We start from the raw sequence: 25615 nt of genomic DNA on the forward strand, positions 1-25615 counted from the left end.
TAGGATGGCATTTCAGTGGTGGCTAAGGAAGCAGTTCATTGGCCAGGACAACCACCAGCCACAGCATGGTGATGATGGAGGAGGGAGCCTATTCATCTCTCTCTCTCTCTCTCTCTCTCTTGGTTCCAGGAGCCACTACTGGTGGGAAGGAGCAGCTATCCCAGGCAAGTTTACATTTGCTGACCTTAGCAGCCTGCTTAGTCCAGGAGTCAGCAAACTTTTTCAGCAGGGGGCTGGTCCATTGTCCCTTAGACTTTGTGGGAGGCCAGACTATATTTTGAAGGGGGGGGGGAATGAACGAATTCCTATGCCCCACGAATAACCCAGCGATGCATTTTAAATAAAAGGACACATTCTACCCATGTAAAAACACGCTGATTCTCAGACCCTCCACGGGTTGGATTTAGAAGGCAGTTGGGCCAGATCCAGCCCCCAGGCCTTAGTTTGCCTACTCATGTCTTACACTAACATAGTAACAGAAACAACTGTTGAATTTACAGACCACTTTGCAAAATAAACCCATCAATGTACTCAGTAAAAACAGAATTAAACACAGGATCACACATCCCAAGAACAATAAAATCAGTTAAACCAGCTCTAAAACAGGTAGGTAGCTGTGTTGGTCTAACGTAGTCGAAATAAAAATAAAAAATTGTCCAGTAGCACCTTATAGACCAACTAAGTTTGTTCTGGTATAAGCTTTCATGTGCATGTATGTAGTTGGTCTATAAGGTGCTACTGGACATTTTTTTTTTAGTTTTAGTTTTATTTCAACTCTAAAACAGTCAGGCTATCCATACAAATTTGAAAAACAGAACAAGTTCATCAGCTATAAAACTGATCTTCCATAAAATGATTGGGATGCACCTCGGGGAAAGCCTTCCTAAACCAAAATGTCTTCCTTAGGCACCTAAACGTCATCACACGAGGTGCCTGTCTGATTTCAGCTGGTAATTGATTCCAGAGAGCTGGAGCTGCAACACTAAAAGCCCAATTTCTAGTTCAGGGTAAGTGCATCTCTGGGGCATGTGGTATTCTCAGCAGTGCTCCATCTGAGGAGCGCAGTTGCCAGGTAGGGATACAGCGGACAAGACTTTATGGTGGTGCCAAGTTTTTTAGGGTTTTAAATGATCAAAGCAAAATGTGAATGGTTCCTGGTAGCATATTGGCAGCCAGTGCATCTCCTTTAGCAGAAGCATTACATGGCGTCAGTGGGGTACCCCAATCAGCAATTTAGCTACTGCATTCTGAGACAGCAGCAGCTTCTAGGTTAAGTCAAAGGGAATCCCAGAACAGAGCATCCTGCAGTAATCCAAGGTCACAGTGGCCAAGCCATCTCAGTCCAGGAACAGCTGCAGCTGCCTAACCAACCAAAGCTGGCAAAAGGGACCCTTAGCCACCAAGGCCACCTGTTTTGCCAGGAGTTAAACTCAGTTCACTGGCCCTCATCCAGCCCACAGCTGTGGTCAGATACTGGTCCAGAGCCTGCATGACCACTCCAAGTTCAGACATTATGGAGAGACAGAGTGATGCATCATCAGCATACTAATACTACTTTGCTCCATATCCCCCCAATGATCCTTCCAGGTGTCTTCATACAGATGCTAACTAACACTGCAATAAGATAGGGTCCTGCAGCATCCCATAGCATAAATGCCCCAGGGTGACTCTATGGAACCGACCCTGCAGGTAGGACCAGAACTACCATAAACTACCCTGACACCAGTAGTAGATAGGTAGCCGTGTTGGTCTGCCATAGTCAAAATAAAAAAAATTCCTTCCAGTAGCACCTTAAAGACCAACTAAGTTAGTTCTTGGTATGAGCTTTTGTGTGCATGCACACTTCTTCAGATACACTGAAACAGAAGTTGCCAGATCCTTCTATATAGTGAGAAGGTACCATCTCGGGACTATTTAATTGCTCATCGTCTAACATTGTGTATGCCATCAAATGCCAACAGTGTCCTTCAGCTCTCTATATTGGACAAACAGGCCAAACCTTACGCCAAAGAATAAACGGACATAAATCTGACATCAAGAATCACAAAACAGAGAAACCAGTAGGAGAACACTTCAATCTCCCAGGACATTCTATACAAGATCTCAAAGTAGCTGTTTTACTACAAAGGAATTTCAGAAACAGACTGGAAAGAGAAGCTGCTGAATTACAACTCATTACCAAACTTAAAACCATGGAAAAACCTGGGCTTAACAAAGACATTGGATTCTTATCTCACTATACATGACTAAACCATTTCTCACCTCCTCACCCCTTGCCTTTTCCTGTAAGACCTATTACAGTCGTTAAGAGTCGTCAACAGGCTCTCCCAGCTATCTGCCTATCTCCCATTCCCACCACCCTTCTGAGTAACACCCCTCCCCACCTTCTCACTATATAGAAGGATCTGGCAACTTCTGTTTCAGTGTATCTGAAGAAGTGTGCATGCACACGAAAGCTCATACCAAGAACTAACTTAGTTGGTCTTTAAGGTGCTACTGGAAGGAATTTTTTTTATTTGTACCCTGACACCAGTTTCACAGAGCTGCTCTGAGAGGACACCATGGCCAATGGTATCACAAGCCACACTGAGATGAAGCAAAATAATTAGACTCTCCTTGTTTTTCTCCCAGTGGAGGTCATTTATCCGGACAAGCTAGGCTGATTTGACCTCTAAACCAGGCCAACCAGACTGAAATTGGTCAGGGTAACTTGTTTCATCCAAGAATGCCTGCAGCTGTTCTGCCACAACCTTCTCAGTCACCTTCCCAAGAATCGGTGTATTAGAAATCGGCCAATGACTATTTCAAGTGCTACCCCTTTCACCATGCCCTGAAGCTGCCCAAGGATGTCCTGCTGGCTAGGTTTTGTTTACCATGATCCAGATTGAGCATGATCAAGATTCATGCTTGTTTTGCGTGAACTAAAGGATCAATATCTCTACAGAGTCATACAACTTTACCCTCAAAATGTCTTATAAACAGTGGGCCACAGAGGGCTCCAAGGAAACTCCTTCAGGCGCCAGGAACCTCTGAACCGTTTGGAGGAGCTCCACTGGATGGCTAGTAGAGGAGGCAATGGAGGCAGTGAAGTCTGCAATATATTTTGGATTTGCCTTATTAGGAAAACACATTTTCCAGCCAAACTTGGTGTCTATGTAGAATTTATAGAATATCTAGAATACCTATAGAATATCTATAGAGAATATCTACAAACCAAACCCTGGACTCCTCTCTACATTCATTTTGCCCTTTCCCTTCTCCTACCAAAGGATACCTTCACAGAAGATGATTTACCAGGAATGTCAGTTTCATTCGAGGCATCACTTATTTCCTCTGGAAGCATTACTTCACTGCTCAAATTTGATATGTTTAGATCTAGTTTCAAAAAGAAAGAGGGGAGAATCATTGTCAGAATTCCTCAAATCAACTTTCTTCTAGGGCTAGAATAATCCTCCATTTTCCATTACCTGCAACAGAGATGAACAAAAATCTGGCTTTGAATCCACCAAACGTCTCTGTCTCATCTGAATGAAACTTGACCAGCATGGTACTAGAGGAACTCACAACTGGTGCTGGGACAGCAAATCCACAGGATCGAGCTAAAGAAGGTAAGTGGCAAGGTTCACAGCAGAACAGAAACAACTTCCCTGCATCTCAGCATACAAAACGTTAAATCCATTGGGTGTCGTAAAAAAATTGGCATCCTCTGTGCTGACAAACTCTTTATATCAACATTTGGTCAGATCCCATTAAGCTGATGCACTGTTGAAAGTCAGTGCAGTGAGTTCCACTAGTGAAACAGGACTTCTCCCCTGCATCCTCCACAAATCTGCTCAGGGGGGTTGGGAGAACCCCCATAACAGAAGGAGAGGCAGGGGAGGAGGGGGAAAGTGCTCTGTCTATTAAGCAGAAATGCTTGCACTAAAATGCTTGGTCAGTGTTGTATTACACCCTGTGTGTTAGGTCACTGCTACTATTTCCTTGATATGAAGTAAAGGAATTTGTAGAATGAAAAAGTATAATGGACAGTTTAGGATGCTGACTAGAGGTCTCCCTGTGAGTTGTAATTGTGTGTGTGTGTGTGTGTGTGTGTGTGTGTGTGTGTGATGCAAGATTAGCTAAATAGTGAAAAACAGTGTGACTACATGTGATGGCAACTGATCCCCTTGTTTAAAAGTGCAGCCTACCACAATCACTTGAAGAAGACTCACTCACTTGAAGTAGGGATGGAGGCCAGTTCTAAGAACCAAGTGTGTACATGGTGTGTAGTGAAATGAATCCATTTCTTGCAGCGTTGCCACACCACCCACTACTTTCTCCCCAACTGAACTTATTTTGGGTACTGAAACCCAACTGGGAAGAAAGGGATCCTGGCAATGGACTCAAATCTCATTTAGTGCACAGCATTAGAAATAAGTATAAAAAACAAACCTATTTCATTATCCTTTGCAACATTTTCATACACTGTCACTGAGTCATAAGTGCAGCCTTCATTTTCCTCCAATTCAAAATTTTCATATGTGAGCTTAAAAAAAAACCAACAGCAAAAGAACCTGAAGTTTATCAAGGTTTAGTTTCAGATATTTTTCTTATTGGCCATAGATCATTCAGCAGTGTTACTAAGGAAACTAAATTGCTGCCCTGCCTATGGCAAGTAAGAAAATACTATTTAAACAAGGCATAGATTAATGCTGCAATAAAGGCTGGAATAAATGTGCACATGGAGGCTTACTTCAGAATAAACATGCATAGGAATTCTCTGCACACCCCCAAATGCAAACATTATCATTTATTATAATTTACAAATCAAAGCAGATCCACAGTTTATGCTTGACTGCAGTCTACAGTGCTTGCATGTATCAAAATGTGGGTAGCAACCTCTGGGGCCCCAAGGCCAAACGTCATTGTAGTCACTGGAGGCCTCCAATAAGATGTACAGATATAACGTGAATACTGGGGAGTATTAACAGATAAGACATTAATACTTGTGATGAATGTGATGAAAGATGGCTGGAGATGGTTGCTGCCAGAATAAAAAGAGTATACTTCATTTTCTAGTGTCTGAAATTCAGATTTGGGAATGAATTATTGATTTACCACAAGAATGTAAACAGGGGAGACAGCATCACATACAACCTACACCCCTATATTAGTAGATAGGTAGCCGTGTTGGTCTGCCATAGTCAAAATAAAAAAATTCCTTCCAGTAGCACCTTAAAGACCAACTAAGTTAGTTCTTGGTATGAGCTTTCGTGTGCATGCACACTTCACACGAAAGCTCATACCAAGAACTGTGTATCTGAAGAAGTATGCATGCACACGAAAGCTCATACCAAGAACTAACTTAGTTGGTCTTTAAGGTGCTACTGGAAGGAATTTTACCCCTATATTACACGAATATAGCAAAAGTGTCAGTGTCACACAGAAGTACACCCAAAATGTATGAATGAGTTTGAAGACAGACAGGTTCAAAAGACACTGAAAAAAGAAAAGAAAAGAAAAGAAAAGAAAAGAAAAGAAAAGAAAAGAAAAGAAAAGAAAAGAAAAGAAATCCACACACAGTGGTATTCAACTAAGATTTGCTTAGAGGAGGTCTATTGGAATTGATGGATCTGCCTTAGTCATGTTAATGAAGTTTTACCCTGAGTAAAACCTAGTTGAATACTACCCACTTGCATTTAAATGATATCCCAATGCAAGATATTATATGTTAACTAATAATAAAACAGCACCAAAATAAGGCAGCCTCATGAGCGAAATGTTACATTGCTTGTGAAGGTTGGAATCAAACTTAGGGTGTTCAGAGGAAACCCTTTGTGCTGATATCAGTAAATCAGCCCTGCCTTGTACCTTGACCACGTGGTTTTCTGGAGCTTGAACAATCCACTGACAATCTGCCAGATTATTGTAAGCCTCGGGGTAGTGCATGCTTTGTACTGTTCCTTCCTCAAAAAGTATGGCAATAGATCCACAGCCAGAGTCTAGAAAGACAGTGAAGCAAAAGTAAAGTGAGACAATTTAAATAGCCCCTTGGCAAACTATAAACCACTGGAAGCTTTTGTGTGCTCATTATACTTATACACTAATACCTCGGGTTAAGTACTTAATGTGTTCCAGAGGTCCGTTCTTAACCTGAAACTGTTCTTAACCTGAAGCACCACTTTAGCTAATGGGGCCTCCCGCTGCCGCTGCTGCACAATTTCTGTTCTTATCCTGAAGCAAAGTTCTTAACTCAAGGTACTATTTCTGGGTTAGCAGAGTCTGTAACCTGAAGCGTCTGTAACCTGAAGCGTATATAATCCGAGGTACCACTGTAGTAAAATATAAGGTGGTGGTTGTTTTGTTTATTATTAAAGGATTGCTTCAATGGACTTCCAAGAGTCAATTTTGTAATAAGGAAACTTTCTAGATATGGGTATTTGAAGAATAGGTAGATGGTTGGGTTGTGTTTGCCCTTGATTCTTATGGAGCAAGGGTGGCCAACTCCCAACAGACTGCAATCTACTCACAGAGTTAAAGACTAGCAGTGATCTACCCCCTTTTTTAGGGGTTCAGGTCAAAGTTGTTGAGCTGCTTTTAGGGAAGAGGAAAGCCCCGGGTTTTGGGGTGCAGGGCAATAAATGTTGAGCTTTCTTTAGGGGAGCCAAACTTGTTGAGCTTCTTTGGGGGGAGCCAGTGATCTACCAAAGATGTTCAGTGATCTACCAGTAGATCACGATCTACCTGTTGGATGTGCCTGTTATAGAGTCATTTTTTCCTCCAGAGGTCTTCAGAGGTAAGTCTATAAAGGACTCATGCGGTCCACTTATATTAATAATTGTGTAACTGCTCAGTTCTTCACCATCAAACCCTTCTGTATGGTAAGCCTGTGTTCTAATTGCATCTCGACCAATGACTGCTAAAGCTACAATCATAGAATCTCCCTAGAGCACTCCCATGTAAGGACTGGTAAGGTACAAAAAAAGTATCGCAATTAATAAAGTAACAGATCTAGTGACTGTAATCCATATATATTGTGAAGCCTCCTTGGCCTCTCATATATTATTAGAAAGTATTGATGCTTACCTTGAAGAGAATCTGGCTCAATAGTTTGGTATATCATAGAGAACCCAGATCCGTGTTCTTTGTTATCAGATACAAATTTTAGCGTTAGGCTATTGGAACCAACCAAAATCGGTAACGGGGGCTCCTTGCCACAGAATTTCCCTGAAAGACGTTAATTTTATCAATGTAATTTTGCTAATATTTACCTGAGTGGTTCTACTAATGTGAGAAGAACCTGCTTCTGAGTAGGTATGCTTAGGACCATAGTATTCGAGCCAGTGATGTGTGATCAGTCGACTAGGGAGACTAGTCCCCTAAATGTTCCCCTGGGGCCTCCTTCCTAAAATCCAGGAAGCTTCTGTCTGGCTTAGGGAGAGAGGTGCAATGCTCTGACGAGTTCAAGAGTCTGCCTCTGCCATCTTCCCAAAGCCCACCCAGCTTGGGGAAGAAGACAGGAGAGCTCCAGCATATTATCAGAGCACTGGCACCTCCTTCCCAAAGCCTGGGATGCTTCTGCTCAGGTTAGGGAGGGAATCACAGTGCTTACACAATGTCAGGATGTTGGGGCATCCCACACGCAATATCCCCCCACCCCCTGTCACCTTTGCAAGCTGGCACCTAACTGTTCCCCTTCAAAAAAATGTCACCGCACGCCACTAATTTACAACAAGAATGTGTATCCTGGTGGTTATCTAAGATCCAGAAGGAGAAGAGTCAACCCAAAAATGCTTCAATATATGTCAGGCTCAACCTAGCATTTGTATCCAGATTTCAGTTGTGTTCATTGCGGGCATCTTAGCAGCAAAGCCTCTGCCCCCGAAAACACCTCTGAATACTCAGCTCTGTCTAAGTGTCTGGAGCATCATTACACATGAAATTCCAAAATCCCTTCAGAAAGGAAAAGCAAGGTCCGGATGAGGCCATCTTAAGCAAGGCGGGTGAGAGAGGTGGATAACTCTTTCCTGTCTTCTTATTCTCTGCTCAGCTGGCCACGCACCATTTTCAACTGTAACTTTTGTCAACGTGAAAGTGAGTTCAGTCAATGTGGGTAAGGGCCCTCCAACATCAATGAGGGAAAGCACAGAGCAACTCCTCTACATTCGTACCCTCCCCTAGGCTGTTGGGCATGGGTGGCCTCACTCAGTGCCAGGCATACTGGGAAGTAAAGCACTACTATGGTAGCCAAGACTTCAGAGGAAAATAGGGGTGATTTTTGTGTCCATGCCAAGAAGTCCCCATAGGTGAAATTCCTGTTTGGACAGGTCATTAATGCACATCATGTGTTCACTTCAGTACGGCATGTGCTGGCACCAAATTTTTATATCATATCCAACTTTTCAACTATACAAGAACCGCCTGCTTTTCATTTGGGGGAAAGTGCAGTCTGGTGCCTTATATATTTCGAAGAAGACACTCACCAAGGAGCCTGTTGTCCTTAGAAATCACTGACAAGGCATCATAGTCACAGTACATATCGGATTCCACATCAAAGCGGGTAAAATTCAGCAGTATATGCATTCCTTCTGGGACGAGCAGAGTCCAAACGCACAACCTGGATTGATGCACAAGGACTGAATTCTAGTTGGCAATCAATAAAGCACAGGTGCATGAGACCAGGTACAGTTTCTGAAAAGGGACTTCAGCTACTCACTGGTTGTCCTGGTAAAAATGCTTAGGATGATCAGGGAAAACAAGCTGTCCTTCCTTGCCAGGGAGTTTGCCATCTTGCACACTGCATGATGCTGTGATGTGGATATGAAGATATCAAGATTTATTGGTCTAACAGATATGCAGGGAAAGGACAGACAAAACTAAGCATTACGAAAATAGTCATTTCTAATCCAGACTTTTTAATCATACACAAGAAATCTTGGACTCTGCCAGTACATACTTAGTTCAGGAAGGCGTTTTCCAGCACATTATACTCACCTGTAGAGCTTTTCATTCTGATATCTAATTGAAAAGGAAAAGAGAAATATCCTAGTGAAGAACTATTAATGTTATGGCAAATCAGAAATGTAATAATGAATTTGTAACAACCAAACATCTATTGCTCCCTTTGAAGAAGAAGAGAAGAAGAAGAGTTTGGATTAAGAGTTTGGATTTGATATCCCGCCTTTCACTCCCCTTCAGGAGTCTCAAAGCGGCTAACATTCTCCTTTCCCTTCCTCCCCCACAACAAACACTCTGTGAGGTGAGTGGGGCTGAGAGACTTCAGAGAAGTGTGACTGGCCCAAGGTCACCCAGCAGCTGGATGTGGAGGAGCGGAGACGCGAACCGGGCTCCCCAGATTACGAGACTACCGCTCTTAACCACTACACCACACTGGGCCTGACTCCATAGAACAAGGATGCCCTAAGCAGGTTTCCTCAAACTCGGCCCTCCAGATGTTTTGAGACTACAACTCCCATCATCCCTGACCACTGGTCCTGCTAGCTAGGGATCATGGGAGCTGTAGACCAAAAACATCTGGAGGACCAAGTTTGAGGAAGCCTGTCCTAAGGCAATATATTCATCAACAACTGTACTGGAACAGTTCTAAGTGGAACTCACAGCAGCTGTCATGACGGTAAAGCTGCTGAAATCAAACTGATAATAATAATTTGTAATAATTTTATTATTTGTACCCTGCCCATCTGATAGGGTTGCCCCAGTCACTCTGGGCAGCTTCCAGCATATATAAAAACATAAAGGACAGTATTATCTGCCATACAACCCAGTCAAAACTGCAATTATTAGTTTTACAGAAGAATCAACTTCTCCATACCACCCCAACAGGTTATGTTTTTCTGTTGGGTTGGCAGCGTTGAAGAAAAGATTTAGGGTTGTTGCCAACAAATTAATCCTGTTCACAAAAGGACTTCCATTTGTGCAATGGAACTTCCATTCCCTCTCCCCCCCCTCCCCCAAATGGTCCTGGGGCTTTCTCTAACCTTCTGCAGTAGATTTCAGGGAGATGCAGGAAGAGGAGAAGGAAAGGGGCTTCCACTACAGAAGTGATAATCCTTGTGCAAATGGAAAAACTTTGCTGGATACACGCCTTAATATGTGAATTAGGCAGAAGGTGATTAATATTGACTACCGGTGTTGATATGTTGCTGAATCCAAGGGAGCACCTTGGTAAGGTCTGTAAAAACTCCTGGTGTTCCTCTTCTGTTATACTTTTTTCTTAGGTTTTGCATCCAGCCGCGAGCACACCCATAGCCCCATGAGGTCACCCCAACCAGGGTCCAAGAACCATGTTCACGCATGCACACCAGAGATCCCCCAGAGTCACCCTGCAGGGAAAAGAAACAGATCCAAATGAGACATATATAAAGCACTGCATGCAAGTATTTTAAGCGATCTTTCAAAAGTACACCCTGCAGTTGTCCAATGGACAGGACTGCCCCTGCCATGTGGCAGTTTGAAGTGATCTGTTTAAGGCAAAGCTATGAGGATGGGGGGGGGAGCGTGGGTGGCACTGTGGGTTAAAGCACAGAGCCTAGGACTTGCCGATCAGAAGGTTGGCGGTTCGAATCCCTGCGACGGGGTGAGCTCCCGTTGCTCGGTCCCTGCTCCTGCCAACCTAGCAGTTCAAAAGCACGTCAAAGTGCAAGTAGATAAATAGGTACCATTTTGGCTGGAAGGTAAACGGCGTTTCCGTGCGCTGCTCTGGTTCGCCAGAAGCGGCTTAGTCATGCTGGCCACATGACCCGGAAGCTGTACGCTGGCTCTCTCGGCCAATAAAGCGAGATGAGCGCCGCAACCCCAGAGTCGGCCACGACTGGACCTAATGGTCAGGAGTCCCTTTACCTTTACTATGAGGATGGGGTTCTGAAGAAGTGTGCATGCACACGAAAGCTCATACCAAGAACTAACTTAGTTGGTCTTTAAGGTGCTACTGGAAGGAATTTTTTTATTTTGACTATGGCAGACCAACACGGCTATCTATCTGTATGAGGATGGGGAACAGGAACAGAGGAAGGCAAGAATTTATATATTGTTGTTAGCCGCCCTGAGCCCGGCTTCGGCTGGGGAGGGCGGGATATAAATAAAATTTATTATAATTATTATTATTATTATTATGTCTGAACGCTACAGATGTTTTCATAGCATTGGCTGTACCAGTGGGATGGGACACCATTTGAGTTTTGCTTCGGGCAGCAAAATGTTTTGGGCCTGAAGTGCTTGTGATGGACTGCTGCTTCATGAAAAGGAGTCTAACAGTGGGTGTCGAGAGTGGAACTTAGGATCTTCTGCATGAAAAGTATGAGCTCCATCTCTTTGCTCTGTTCTTCCTGCTGGAAAGTTCCCCCACCCCATCACAAGATGGAAAGGCAGGCAGGTAGATGGGAAGAAAAGGCTCTTCATTTTACCAACCTGGCAGGCATCCTTTCCACCATCTGGAAACCCAGCACACATTAGAGTGTCACCCTGAACAGGTTTCTTTAAAGTTGACAATGCTCTAGAACATTCACTGTGGTCTAGGATGGGCAACTCCACTTCATGCAGGACTTCAGGGAGGATACCATCTAGAAAACAAGCACACCGTAAGAAACAGTTTTATAGCAAGTTACACTATTGGCCCATTTTTCTGATAGCAGCTCTCCAGGACCTCAGACAAAGGTTTTCCCCATCACCTATTGCCCCACCTTTTATTTCTTTGAACTGGTGATGCCAGGGCTACAACTTGGAAGACCTTCTGCATGACAAGCAGGTGCTTTGTAACCAAGATTTGATCCTTTCCACAAAATGCCCAAGCCAGACAGCGAATGGTGTTGGTGGAGGAACAGTACATTACAGCAAGGGAGATAATAATTTTTTCAGCCATTCATTCAATGTGGCTGCCACAGAAAAATATGGCAAGTGACACTACAAGAAGTAGAGCCAAGGCGAATTTTGGAATATTCAGTGTGAGGTCATTGGACATTGCGGGGGGGGGGATATAGTTATGTCCTTCCTTCGTTAAGACATTTTAAACAAAGCAAAAATAAGAACAGGCTTTTGAATATCTCTTTACAGCAGTATCCAGTATTTGCTCACTAAGAAGCTTGAATAATGACATCAATTTGGAGCTGAAATTGTACACTGGAAGAAGAAATGTTTGCCCAAAACTCCTTAATTGTGAGAAGGGTCACCTTTCTTGAGCCTCTTCAGTTTGTCATTGCTTCTCTCTTCTCTGCTGTAACGGCTTCAAAACCACTCCCCGCCCCCCTTCTCATTTATTATTGTACCTTTGTTTCAGCATATAGGAAGTCTTAACCAGTTGGGGATTGTGTTGCGAAGGGATGAATCACAAAACATCAACTCGCATCAAAAAAATTTACACAGCTGCTTTGATATGGCCATGCTTCCAAAAATAATAGCTTAGGCTTACTTTCTCTTAGGCGACCCCAGCCAGAAGTGACACATATATATCCTGGATCGAACGTTTCATTGGGTTCAGGAAGACATACCGGCCCAACTGTTGAACCTGCCATGAACACAGTGGCATATTGGAATATTAATGTGTGACATATTAGAATAATGTTAATTTAAGTCCCAACCCTTTTCAGCTCCAAATGAAAAGCAACATCACACAAACTGTTAAACTTTTTGGTTTTGTGTGCTTCTCAAATGTATGTAACTCAGAAAAACCTGAATACAAGGCCTTTCTTTCTCTCATCCATAAACAAGCCACAAAGAAATACGGTTCTATAGTGAGGCATCTGAATATAGACTGCATTTTTAATCAAGGCTTATATTGGCTTATATCTTGATCAGGTTCCTAAAATTCTAAAAATGAGCTTAAAGATTTTCAAATGTTTCATGCCAGGCAAGAGGACTAGCTGTTTAGAGAACACTGGCAATGTTTTCCTCCTAGACAAAGGGGCCCCTTGATTTATAGCAGAAAACAATTCTCAAAGTCGTAAAAAGGGGGAATTACAGGCTGAAGAGCAAGGTTACATAGACCCAACATAATTAGGAATGGGTAAATAGTAAAATAAAACCGTTAAACTTGAGCCACAGGACAAAAGGCCAAGAGCACATGGAAAACAAAGCAACTGGCTGGAGAGGGGGGGGAGTGTAAACAGGGGAAGAGGCTTTTTTCCTATTTTATTTTGAGGCTGTAAACTGTTCCTTCCTTTTTACTTTGAGGAAGTTTATCCTTCTAAAAAGCTATCTATGATAATGTATGAAATATGCTGGCTTAAATGTAATTATGCAAAGGATTTAAGAAATGCTAGATTCTTATTTCATATAGTTGTAAGAGTTGTATTTATCCTGAAATTAAGTCAGCCACCAGCCTAGCCCCCCTGCCAGACAAGGAGACGCCATCCAAGCAGTCCTGATATATAGCTGTCAGGCCTTTGTTTAAAGACCTCCAAAAGGAGATATTTCATTGATGATGCATGAGAATATGAACCCAAGGTCTCTGACATCTGTTCAAGATAAAATTTTAAAATTATTAACCATCTGTTTTGGAGGGCAAGGAAGGCAAGAGGTGAGCTGGTAATTAAGATTCCTTGTTGAGACACATGTAAGATATATTACTACTTATTTGTCATTTATAGATGTAACAATATATAGCTCTTTGTGTTCCATATAAGGACAGGAGGATATGGGTGTATCTTTTAAGATTGGTTATAGCAAACAACCAATAGAAATTTCAACCAGGCTGATTGAACAGAGGCAGCCACAGGAGGAGCAAAGGGGGGCTGGATTAAGGGAATATAAGTGCTGGCCATAATGGCAGGAGGCCAGGCCAGAGCTTGGTAACCATATACCACTGTGCCTCTCATTTATTTGTCTGACAAATAAATTATTATTTTAATTTCTCTGTTGCTGCGTTGAATATTTCATTCCAGCTAAGCGTTAACCACAAGCAGGGTGCTACATTTTATGGTGCCTGCGACTCGGATAAGTGGTCTGCTGGAACGCAGCCCCTTCGCCTTACTGGACAGGGTACAAGAGAGAAGACAACTGATTGCCTACCCAGCGCGCACTGGAAAAAATTTTTCCAGGGGAACGCAGCAGTCTCGTCTGTCTGATACCCTGCCCACTGACGGCGACGGACCGGGGGGGGCCAGAGAAATAAACAGGCAACCAGCTAAGGGTAAGTGCACTAAGGGGTTTTGGCCCTCCAATTAATTGGGAGGAAGAGAAGTCCTGATCAAACTTCTGCGTCTCAGTAAAGGGGAACTGAGTACGCTAGGTGGCTGGGTACATCAGATGGTGATCTGGTGTAGGGAAAAGGGAAGATTGGGAGGTAGAGTATGGTTGAAGTATCTAGCGCATTGCATGTGTGAGAAAGTACAATGTGTAGCTGACCTAAGTGTGGAGTGAGTACTACTTCGTTTCCCAGTAAGGTGTGTGTGTGTGAGTGACTGAGTGGATACTTCACAGGGCCATACAATGGGAGTTGGGGGTTCAAAGGGGGAAAATACACCTCTTGAATGTATGTTAAATAATTTTAAGAAAGCCTTCTCAGGGGCATATGGAGTCAAAATGACGCCAGAACGCTTGAGAACGTTATGTGAACTAGAGTGGCCAAAAGAAAATACTGGATGGCCATTTCAGGGAACCTTTGATATAAATTTAGTAAGCAAACTTTGGTCTAACATCACCAAAGAAACTGGAGGGTGCCCAGAACAATTTTCATATATAGATTCTTGGCTGAGCACATTAAATAAAAATCCTCCATGGATAAGGGAATGCAAAGTCCAACGATGCAAATTATTGGCTGTAAAAGCCAAAGCTTTGAAAGGAATCTTGCCAAATAAACTCAAACCCATTTTTGAGGGACCAGAGGAAGAGGTGCTTCCACCTCCACCCTATGCTCCACATCGAAGGGAGCCTAATTCAAACCCTCCACCAGTTGTAACCCCAAGGCAAGAAAGTGGAATGAATAATGGGGCTGGAGTCACAGAACTTGATTCCTTGATAGATTATGATAAATATCTTCAGGAGGCATTGGAGTCCTATAATGAAGCCCAAGCAGAAGTGGTTATTCCACCTGTGAGTCCCAGTAGAACTCCATCTACAGTCTCCTTTAGTGGAACAACTAATTGCCCACCCCAAACCCCTGTACATCCAAGTCCTAGAGAATTATTACAGAAGTTACAGGGAGACCTTGATCGGTCAGCAAGCAATACAGCCAGGCGTATAGAGCTGCTAAAAGAACGCCTTGGGACAAATACCATCCCCTATGATTTGAGGCCCCTAGAGCAAAGCGAAGAGAAAGATCACGTAGTAGCCCCTCTCAGAAGAGTATTTGATGCACTTGAGGAGCCTGTGCTGGTTAATGGGCAACCTGGACCACGGCCACCTCGAACTTTGACCCTGCAATATATTCCATTCACGACTACAGGTCTGATGAATTGGAAAACACCCCATCTTTCGCAGAAAAACCTCAGGCTATGATGGACTTGGTGACCTCAATAGTAAATACTCATAGTCCTACTTGGACAGATTGTCGCCAGCTCCTGAATACTCTCTTCACCACTGAGGAAAGGAGAGACATAATTGAAAAGGCACAGATATATTTGCGTGAGCAGGCCAGAGTGGGAAATATTTATAATATTGACCGTCATCTCCAGGACAACTTTCCCTTGGAAGATCCTAATTGGGATCCAAGCAATGCAATTCACCTGGCCAGGCTTACCACCTACCGCCAGACGCTTGTGCAAGGTATCTGCAGGGCATGCCAGAAGCCCACTAATATGTCTAAAGTCTCAGGAGGGTAGACGTGTTACCCATAACACTGTTTCGTGTTCGGTGCGCACCCACAAAAAGACTTAAGTTGTCACCTTTTGAGCTCCTGTATGGGAGGCCGCCCTCCTTTGTTCAGGATATTCCAACTGACCTCAAACAAATAGGAGACCATGTGACACAGGGACAAGTGCAATCTCTCTCCCGTGTTTTTGTCTCTCTCCCGTGTTTGTTTGTTTTTTATCTTAACAGTTGGGCCCTCGAGCGCACGCCGTGCAGCATTGCCAAGCCGATTCATCAGCTCCAGGCTGGCATAGCATATGGGTGAAAGAGTGGAAACGTGATCCACTTGCACCTAAGTGGCGTGGACCTTACACCGTCTTGCTCTCTACTCCAACAGCGGTGAAGGTAGCTGAGGTGACCCCCTGGATTCATCACTCCCGTTTGAAGAAGTCCGAAGGCAGTTGGACGTGCAAAGGTGACCCCTCTAACCCTCTTAAACTGACTCTCTCCAAAAACCCCTGTATCTAGCCCTACCGGGAACGGGCTAGGTCACGGGCAACATTAGACGACCGGCCTGCTGCAGCCACAAACCTGGAAGCTGGCTGACCTGCGCACGCCTGAAGCTTGAGGAGCGTCTGAACCAGCGACTGTGAGCGGGAAGATTCTCTTATACAATTGATTGACTGCCCCCTTGTGGAACAATTATCAGAGATATTACTCATTGGGGATCCTCGGGATATATGTTTTGGTCTTGGTGGTTCCCCATTTCTGTCACTGGGGGAATTATATTGGGACTAATATTTATATGCTATCACAATAAGGTAATCTTTTGTGGAAGGAATGCATATGCTAGACATCAACATGATTTTATTATTAATCCTGATCCCTTGGGAAGGGGAAGGGTCCTTGAATCTGACCAAATTTGCTAAATATGGATTCCGCTATGACCACAATATGTGGGTAGGCTTAGCTGAGATGGTAGCCAATGTTGCAAATAGGACCAATTGCCTTGTTTGCTCTCTTGGGCCAGATGATTCAGAGGGAGGTATGCCCTTATTACCAATACCATTAAATGCCATTGGTATGGTAAGCGAAATGCCACACCAAACAAAAGTACAGAATTTCCCCGGATGGAACTCAACTAAACCATTACGAGTTATACCTGTACAAGGGGAATTCTGTGTACATAAATCATCAGATGCAGCTGATTCTACCATGATAGGCTCTTCTCATTGCCACTATACTTGGGATTATATTAAGAATAGTCAAACCTGGGCAAACGGTACTACCTATCGAACTCGGAAAACCTTGCCCTGTGCACCTCCTTTTATTCATGCATGGAAAATGGTGTGGAACATAACTGTGACAGAAGGCAATCTAACATACTGCACTGTAAACTCTATACCCCTTTTGATATTTCGCCTTATGCACTCCACATACCAAAACCCTCAGACCCGATGGTTGTGGTGGATATGTGGAGAATGGGCATACAAGAAACTCCCTTCCAAATGGAGTGGGACTTGTTTCCTGGGATAGGTATTACCACCAATGTGGATTATGCCCACTAGTTCAGCTAAGCGAACACGAAGAAACGCTGATATTTCTCATATAGCAGGAGGAAGTACCCAAAGTTGGAGCGATACTGATGATTGGCCACCAGAGCGCATTATAGCCTATTATGATCCTGCCTCCTGGAATCCTGGTGAGCTCATACAAGGGGCACGGGATCCTATTTATAATCTAAACAGAATAATTCGATTGCAAGCAGTAGTGGAACTTGTAACCAATGCAACGGCCCAGAGTTTGAGACTTATTGCACAACAGCTGGATGAAAGTAGAGCCGCCATTTTGCAGCTGAAAATGGGAATGGATTATGTACTTGCCAAGCAGGGAGGCCTATGTGGAGTCTTGAACTTGACAGGGAATGCCTGTTGCTTTAACATTTCTGATAATGGTGAGGCAATCCGTGTGTTGGCCACAAAGATGGAGAATATAGCACATGTCCCAGTACAAACATGGGAAGGATGGGATATGGGATGGCTCACCAATTGGTTACCTAATGTCACAGGACTCAAAGGGATATTATTGTCTTGCTTGTTTTTCTTGACGGTAGTAGTGATGGTTTTATGTATGATGCCATGTATCATTTCATGTTTTAGAAGTACAATTAGCAAGATGATTTCGAATGAAACTCTACCTCATATCATGGCCCTATACAGAGCTTTACCTCAGGAATATGATGAAGATCAAGCTATCAAGGACACTTGGGATGAAGGTCCTTGAGCTTGAAAGGGGGGAATGAGGCATCTGAATATAGACTGCATTTTTAATCAAGGCTTATATTGGCTTATATCTTGATCAGGTTCCTAAAATTCTAAAAATGAGCTTAAAGATTTTCAAATGTTTCATGCCAGGCAAGAGGACTAGCTGTTTAGAGAACACTGGCAATGTTTTCCTCCTAGACAAAGGGGCCACTTGATTTATAGCAGAAAACAATTCTCAAAGTCGTAAAAAGGGGGAATTACAGGCTGAAGAGCAAGGTTACATAGACCCAACATAATTAGGAATGGGTAAATAGTAAAATAAAACCGTTAAACTTGAGCCACAGGACAAAAGGCCAAGAGCACATGGAAAACAAAGCAACTGGCTGGAGAAGGGGGGGAGTGTAAACAGGGGAAGAGGCTTTTTTCCTATTTTATTTTGAGGCTGTAAACTGTTCCTTCCTTTTTACTTTGAGGAAGTTTATCCTTCTAAAAAGCTATCTATGATAATGTATGAAATATGCTGGCTTAAATGTAATTATGCAAAGGATTTAAGAAATGCTAGATTCTTATTTCATATAGTTGTAAGAGTTGTATTTATCCTGAAATTAAGTCAGCCACCAGCCTAGCCCCCCTGCCAGACAAGGAGACGCCATCCAAGCAGTCCTGATATATAGCTGTCAGGCCTTTGTTTAAAGACCTCCAAAAGGAGATATTTCATTGATGATGCATGAGAATATGAACCCAAGGTCTCTGACATCTGTTCAAGATAAAATTTTAAAATTATTAACCATCTGTTTTGGAGGGCAAGGAAGGCAAGAGGTGAGCTGGTAATTAAGATTCCTTGTTGAGACACATGTAAGATATATTACTACTTATTTGTCATTTATAGATGTAACAATATATAGCTCTTTGTGTTCCATATAAGGACAGGAGGATATGGGTGTATCTTTTAAGATTGGTTATAGCAAACAACCAATAGAAATTTCAACCAGGCTGATTGAACAGAGGCAGCCACAGGAGGAGCAAAGGGGGGCTGGATTAAGGGAATATAAGTGCTGGCCATAATGGCAGGAGGCCAGGCCAGAGCTTGGTAACCATATACCACTGTGCCTCTCATTTATTTGTCTGACAAATAAATTATTATTTTAATTTCTCTGTTGCTGCGTTGAATATTTCATTCCAGCTAAGCGTTAACCACAAGCAGGGTGCTACAATAGGACCATAAAGATTACTGCAAGATCCCCATATCTCTCAAGTACCAGTCCCACACAGCAGTGTGTAAGCCATTTCTCCATGATGTGACCCCACTTTGCTTAGAAAATTGCCTTATACCACATTATTCTACTGGTTTATCTAGCTTCTGGCTGTGTATGACTTTAAAGCACATTCATAGTGCATTTCCTGCCCCCTAGCCAAGAATTCTGGGCACTGTCATTAGTCTAGTGCTGTTGGGAATTGCAACTCTGTGAATGCCCAGAATTATTTGAGGGAAAGAATGTGTTTCAAATGCACTTTAAAGTTTTAATATTGTCTACAGTGACTGGTGGTGCTCTCTCCAGGGATTCAGGGCACAAACAGTAGTCACTAGACCTTTGCAGCCCTTGCAGTCCGCACAGTGGGAGCTATGCTCTGAATCCACCAGATAAATGGGAGAAAAAAACACAATTATCAAGGACATAGAAGACCAAGTCTTGCTGAAGAAAGATCAGCATGGCTTCTGCAAAGCTAAGTCCTGCCTCGCTAATCTTTCAGAGCAAGGATGAGAAAACTTTGTACAGTAGGCTGCATTCTAATCACCCAAAAGTCAGAGGTTACTAAAACACACTCACATCCAGGCCAAGCAAGGGACACAGCTATCAAAGGAGAGGGTGTCTTGTTCATCCCAGTGAGAGAGACAGAGAAGGGGAGATGGGATATGCAGAGCAATCATATTTAGAAATAAAAAGGTAATGGTAAAGGACCCCTGACAGTTAAGTCCAATCACAGACGACTGTGGGGTTGCGGCGCTCATCTCACTTTACAAGCCGAGGGAGCTGGCGTTTGTCCGCAGACAGTTTTTCCGGGTCATGTGACTAGCATGACTAAGCTGCTTCTGGTGCAATGGAACACCGAAACCAGAGCAGTGCATGGAAGCACTGTTTACCTTCCTGCCAGAGCGGTACCTATTTATCTACTTGCATTTTTTGTCATGCTTTCAAACTGCTAGGTTGGCAGGAGCTGGGACTGAGCAACGGGAGCTCACCCCATTGCGGGGATTTGAACCACCGACCTTCTGATCTGCTTTTTTTGCAAAACAAAAAAATATGAAGTTTTGGAGCTATTTTTAAGGAAATTCACCAAAATCTACACTTCTGACATGGGTTGCCACTCGTCCAGATCTCCCCAGACATTTAACCGCCTGGGTGCTGTTTCCAACAGTTGAATCTTGGCTATGTCTGGGAAACTGTGGATGTATTGCAACTCTAATTTAACTGTATTATGTGGGACCCACTATGTAGCTAGGATCTCCCCCAAAAGACAATCTCAGTTTGCTAACCACATTCCACACGTCAGAAATTTTGCGGTGTTATCCTTTACAATTTCTCAAATTCCCAAATGTTCCCAGGGGTGCAAAGAGATTAGTCAGATTGAGAGACCAGGCTATTTGAAGGACTGCCTGCTGAGGCATTAAGACAATTGCAGACTAGCCGGTACCAGAAATAGGATTTCCTCAGTGGGAGCCCTGCATCTGTGAAACTGCCCCCTTGTGAAGATCGCTGTACCAGCTGCTGTCGTTGTTTTTTAAAGACCTCAATATTTTTTTATTACCGTTTGTGTTTGTCTGAATTGTATTGTATGGGGACGGAGTGGGGAAACAGCCTCCTGCTAGTCCTTTTAAGTGCATGGCTTTACATGGTGACATTATGATTATTGTCTTCCAGCTCTGCTTGTGGGCTTCCCAGAAGCATTTGCTTGGCCACTGTGAGAAACAGGATGTCAGATTCAGCGGTTTGATCCAGCAAGGTTCTTTGGGGGGCGGGGAGACACCTGCTTTGCAAGATCTCTCTCCTCTTTGCTTCCTGTGCTCTCAGTTCAGCACACTAGAGAGAGATTGTGAGAAATTACTTGGTGGGCATGCCAGTACTTTCTTTATTTGCCACATTTTTCTTGGCAGCCGATTTGGCCATGGCCACAGCTTGATTCATGACCAAGTCACATGACCCAGCTGGCATGCTGAGAGTGGTTGAGTTGTAAAGCTGGTCATATGGCAAATCAATCACACTACACTCGCCTTGAGAAACAAATTAATCTACACAGTCCACAATATCCCCATCAATTTGGTCCTAGGAGTTCTCCTGAATAAAGCAATGGAAAGGCACCAGTTCTGGCAATGAAATTTGTGATTCACCTATGCTTTGTGATAATAAATTATTTTCCCTTGAGTATTACAAATAATGTTTATAACAGGCAGGTAATTGTAGACAAGATTACCATATTTAAAGTGACCATTCATTCTCAGAAGGGCAATGTCATAATCCATTGGTTTCTTCACATTAAATTTTGGGTGTCTGGTGATTGATTTTACATGTAGGGTTTGCTCTTCCTGCTCTTTCTGGCGCAAATCATGCTCTCCAGCAGTTACGGTCAGTGAACCAAGCAGGTATCTGCATAGTGGTAGAAAACCATTATAAAAAAAAGGGGGTGGAACTGATTTTCATCTTTTGAAACAAAGCCAAACAAAATACAGAAATAGCATCACATAGCACCAAACCCTAAATATTTCATTTATGCATTTATATTTATTTTATGACTTTATATACTGCCCTTCAGTAGCTGCTTTCAGGTGCAGTGCACATTTTTTAAAAGCTATGAAAAATATATAACAAAACAACAACCTGGAATTTTTGGCCTTCAAGTGAAATTCCCCATCTGCACCTGCTTACAAAAGAATGGAATTCTCTATCTGTACCTGCTTACAACGCAGTGAGCAGCTGTGATTATCCACTGAGAGGAAACAAGGGTTCCTCCACAGAAATGACGATTATTTCGTTTCAAGGAAACCTGTGCCATAAAGAGAACATGTCACATTAGAAAATGCAAACCTTTTCTTATTGCATCCGCAAAAACAAGACAGAAAACAGAAGAGGTGCCTTGCATGTCCCAACATGGTGATTGTTGGCATTCACATTTGAATGTTTACAATCCTTAATGAATTTGGCTAATGTCTGAAAATAGTGTGTGGGGGGGTGTATGCACGCGGACACACACACCAAATTACTAGGGATATGTAGCAGAAGTGAATGCTAACTATCACATTCTCCTATAGAACTCTTACTTTTCAGAGCTTCTCAGTATCTGTCTTGTAATGCAAACATTCACATGCAAAGAAGTGATAAGTAGACAGTACTAAAATAATCCTGCCACCTTAGTATTTTTCTCCTTCCCTCTCTCCCTATGTTTCAGTGAATGTCTACATTTACATGTTAACCTTCATGCTCATCATATCTTAGTTGTTCCCTGTAGCAGAAAGAATGAGGGGAAGGGGAAAGGAGACAAAAAGCCACTTCCGGGCCTGCCCCAGGAGGTGGGGTTGCGGGCATCACGCCCTTCCCCACGTGAGCGGGGGCTGGTCTCAGCCCCCGCGAGAGCAGGGGAATCCCGTTCGGCCACGCCTCCCGGCCAGCCAATCGGCTGGCTGCAGGGGGCGTGGCTTGCCCTATTTAGGGCCGGAGCGGAGGGGGCTCGCCCTCTCTTCTCCAGCTAACCCACGTTTCCCCACCCTCCCTCCCTTTAGTTGGGCTTTAGGTAGGTATGACTTTGCTATGGGCTTCGGCCTGTCGCCACAAGGGGCATGGTAGGAATTTTTCCCAATTGGCAATTTCCAGCCTTTGGTTTTTCGCCTACCTCGTAGCAACTCGTCACAACTCTTCGGCATTGGCGGTAGGCATTGGTAAGAAGGGGTTAAGAGGATGTGGGGGGGTGGAGGAACGCCATCACCTCCCCCCAGTGAACGAAGGGTGGTCCGTTAAAGGACTCCGGGGGGCGTGGCCCTGTCCGAAGCCTATGGAGGTGTGGGCCAAAGGCACGCCCCAGAGCGGTGACCCGGGGGAGCTCCTAGTCGACGTGCCTCGGCGGGAGACTCCCCCGATCAGTGTTAACCCTTCACCGTGTCTCCAGCAAATGGGCTGGAGCCGGATAGTCGTTAGGACCAATGCCTAAGCCAATGCCTCTCATTCCTGAATTCAATAAAGTTGTGGCCTAATTCGCCCAATTAACCTTAATTATGGTGTCTCGTGTGTTTATTTATCTTGGTGGGGGGCGGGAACTCGCCACGCAATAAGTATTATGTGGAATATTGGAACCAGAAGTACTGCTGGAGATTCCCATAGAAGCCTGTGTCAAAGTTGCCAGGCATGTGGGGTTTTTATTTATTTTAGGAAACTTCAGATAAATGGTCCAAGGAGGCTTGGTGAAGCAGAAGATGACTCATTCTCAGTCCCCTCTCTAGCTAGGAGGAGGCAGCAAGCTAGTTGAGAACAGAAAACAAAAGAAGCATTCTGGGGCAATTAGATTACAAGACACATACATAGAAGCTAGAAAAGATCAGGGCCTTTGGGGCTTTTGCTTCTTTCTGGAGATCTGATGTGGGGAGGCAGTCTTGGCTATCTGTTTAAATACTTAAGCTGTGTCTCCCCCTATGTTCTACTTGTATATCTGCAAAATTCTAATATTACAGGGCACTCATGAAAAAGAAACACTTCTTTTACCACTGATTTTTGATCTGAAAGATCTGTTTAAATAGTAGACCATATACTCTTACAGACTCCCTTTCACTGAAAATTAAGGTTACAATCCAGACCTTGTTTACTTGGGTGTGAGCTCAATGGGTCTTACTTCTGAGTAGACATGCTTAGGGTTGTATTCTCAGTGTATCTTCCGATAGGGCTTCATATTATTTATTTTTTTATTAAATTTATATCTTGCCCTTCTTCCCAAAGGGAGTTCTGGGTAGCAAACAAGTGACTTTGTAGGCAATATATGAATCACAACCGTTTTCCAGCAACCAAGAGAGAATGGTGATTCTTGCCACCTTCAAGCAATACCCTGTTTTTTTGGTCCGTCCTTCCCCTCACATCCATGATAAGCTAGGCCAGCCTTCCGCAAAAGTCTACTGACTTCTAGATGTTTGGGGCTACAGCTCCCATGAGCACTAGTCAGCATGGCTAATGGGCAGGGATGATGGGAGCTGTAGTCTGGGACATCCAGAGGGCATCAGGTGGAGGACTGCTGAGCTGGAGACCTTAGATCTTGGACTAAAACTGTAACTGGGAGGGATATGCTCACCTGCCATGGGTGAGAACCTTGTTGCACCTGGGTCCCGCCAACAATCCGAGAGAGATAGCTATAAAGATGCCATGAATTTGCTTCCACTTTCTGCCCACACTTGGAATCTGAAAGGCATAAGAACAAGGGTGCAGAAAAGCGAGAGGGAGGGCAAGACATCTGGATGTCATTCTCCAGTTTTTTTTGCATAAGATGCCAAATAACTTTTCACTTCCAGATGGTACTAATTGAAGTTTTCCCATTAATATCTAATAATCTGTATTATTTCTAATCTTAGGCTGTTATCCTTCATCTATGTATGTCAGAGTAATCCTACTGAACTCAGTATAACTTACTTCTGAGTAGAGAAGGCTTGCACTGCAAGTCACTATGAACGCCGTGAGTAAAACTCAAGTTACTAGCAAAAACAATCAACACTCAAGGTTCTAAATTTGAGAAGTGCACTCAAACTTTGTGTTTTCATTCTGCTGGTTGACCTTCGCAAAGAAAAATAGCTCAATATATATGTGTATGTTTAACAAACATAACAACATCTATGCACAGACCTCTATAGAAATGGTATTATTGGGATTTCAGATGGAAGAAGAGAACCCAGGCTTTGGGGTGTGTTTGTCATAGCTTATTTTGGAAATATACACAGTGGTTAACAAGTTACATTCTCATGCCAAATAGAAGTGAAATATCTTCACAGAATTGAAATGGAAGTGAAATATCACTCTCCGGAAAAGTTTGCTATAGCTAGAAACCACTGTGAAGTTATAACAGATTTGGCTTTATCAAAGGTCCAGCAGCACTTTTGTTTGCCTCTATGGCTTTTATCTATCACATAAACATCAAAACTGATATATGAATAAGTAAAGTTCAGAAAAATATACCGGTATTCATTGCTGTCATACAAAGTTTCACAAATAGCCTATCTCCAGGATCATAAAGGAAGTATGCACTACAATACATTTGTTATTCTTTAAGAAGAAACAAGTGATTTCATTGTTTTGATGCATGAATTCCACATGGCAACTCTTCTGAAAAATTATAAAGTTGATTCATATACAATACAGGCATGTCCAAAGTCTGTGGCAGTTCATTTCCTGGGGTAAAATCCTAAAAAAAAACCCTCAACAACTTCAACCCTTTAAAAAGCTCAACAACTTCAATCCTAAAGAAAAGATTAACAACTTTGGTTGGCCCTCACGGCCCTTCACTTCATTAAATCTGGCCTTCTTTGAAAAAAGTTTGGACACCACTTATACATGCAATGGCTTGCTTTTCTTGCATTACACTATGCATGTAGCTGCTGTCACAGGGCA

The 25615-nt window shown here is 43.2% G+C and overlaps 1 protein-coding gene across 1 annotated transcript in view; it reads right to left on the reverse strand.

The window, feature by feature from the left end:
- OVCH2 (ovochymase 2) overlaps window positions 1–25615 on the reverse strand; it is a gene marked incomplete at its 5' end in the record, with an annotated part of 32440 nt that overhangs the window by 6139 nt on the left and 686 nt on the right. The window contains 14 exons of the mRNA XM_081170554.1: window positions 3295–3375; window positions 3468–3599; window positions 4432–4525; window positions 5851–5981; window positions 7066–7206; window positions 8463–8596; window positions 8696–8786; window positions 8974–8997; window positions 10127–10322; window positions 11407–11558; window positions 12404–12499; window positions 21456–21628; window positions 21934–22025; window positions 24309–24415. Coding sequence (XP_081026680.1) covers window positions 3295–3375; window positions 3468–3599; window positions 4432–4525; window positions 5851–5981; window positions 7066–7206; window positions 8463–8596; window positions 8696–8786; window positions 8974–8997; window positions 10127–10322; window positions 11407–11558; window positions 12404–12499; window positions 21456–21628; window positions 21934–22025; window positions 24309–24415 — 1644 coding nt within the window. The remainder of the gene's footprint in view (window positions 1–3294; window positions 3376–3467; window positions 3600–4431; window positions 4526–5850; window positions 5982–7065; window positions 7207–8462; window positions 8597–8695; window positions 8787–8973; window positions 8998–10126; window positions 10323–11406; window positions 11559–12403; window positions 12500–21455; window positions 21629–21933; window positions 22026–24308; window positions 24416–25615) is intronic.

This window comes from Podarcis bocagei (assembly GCF_964188305.1).
Source record: "Podarcis bocagei genome assembly, chromosome: 1".
Lineage (NCBI taxonomy): Eukaryota > Metazoa > Chordata > Lepidosauria > Squamata > Lacertidae > Podarcis > Podarcis bocagei.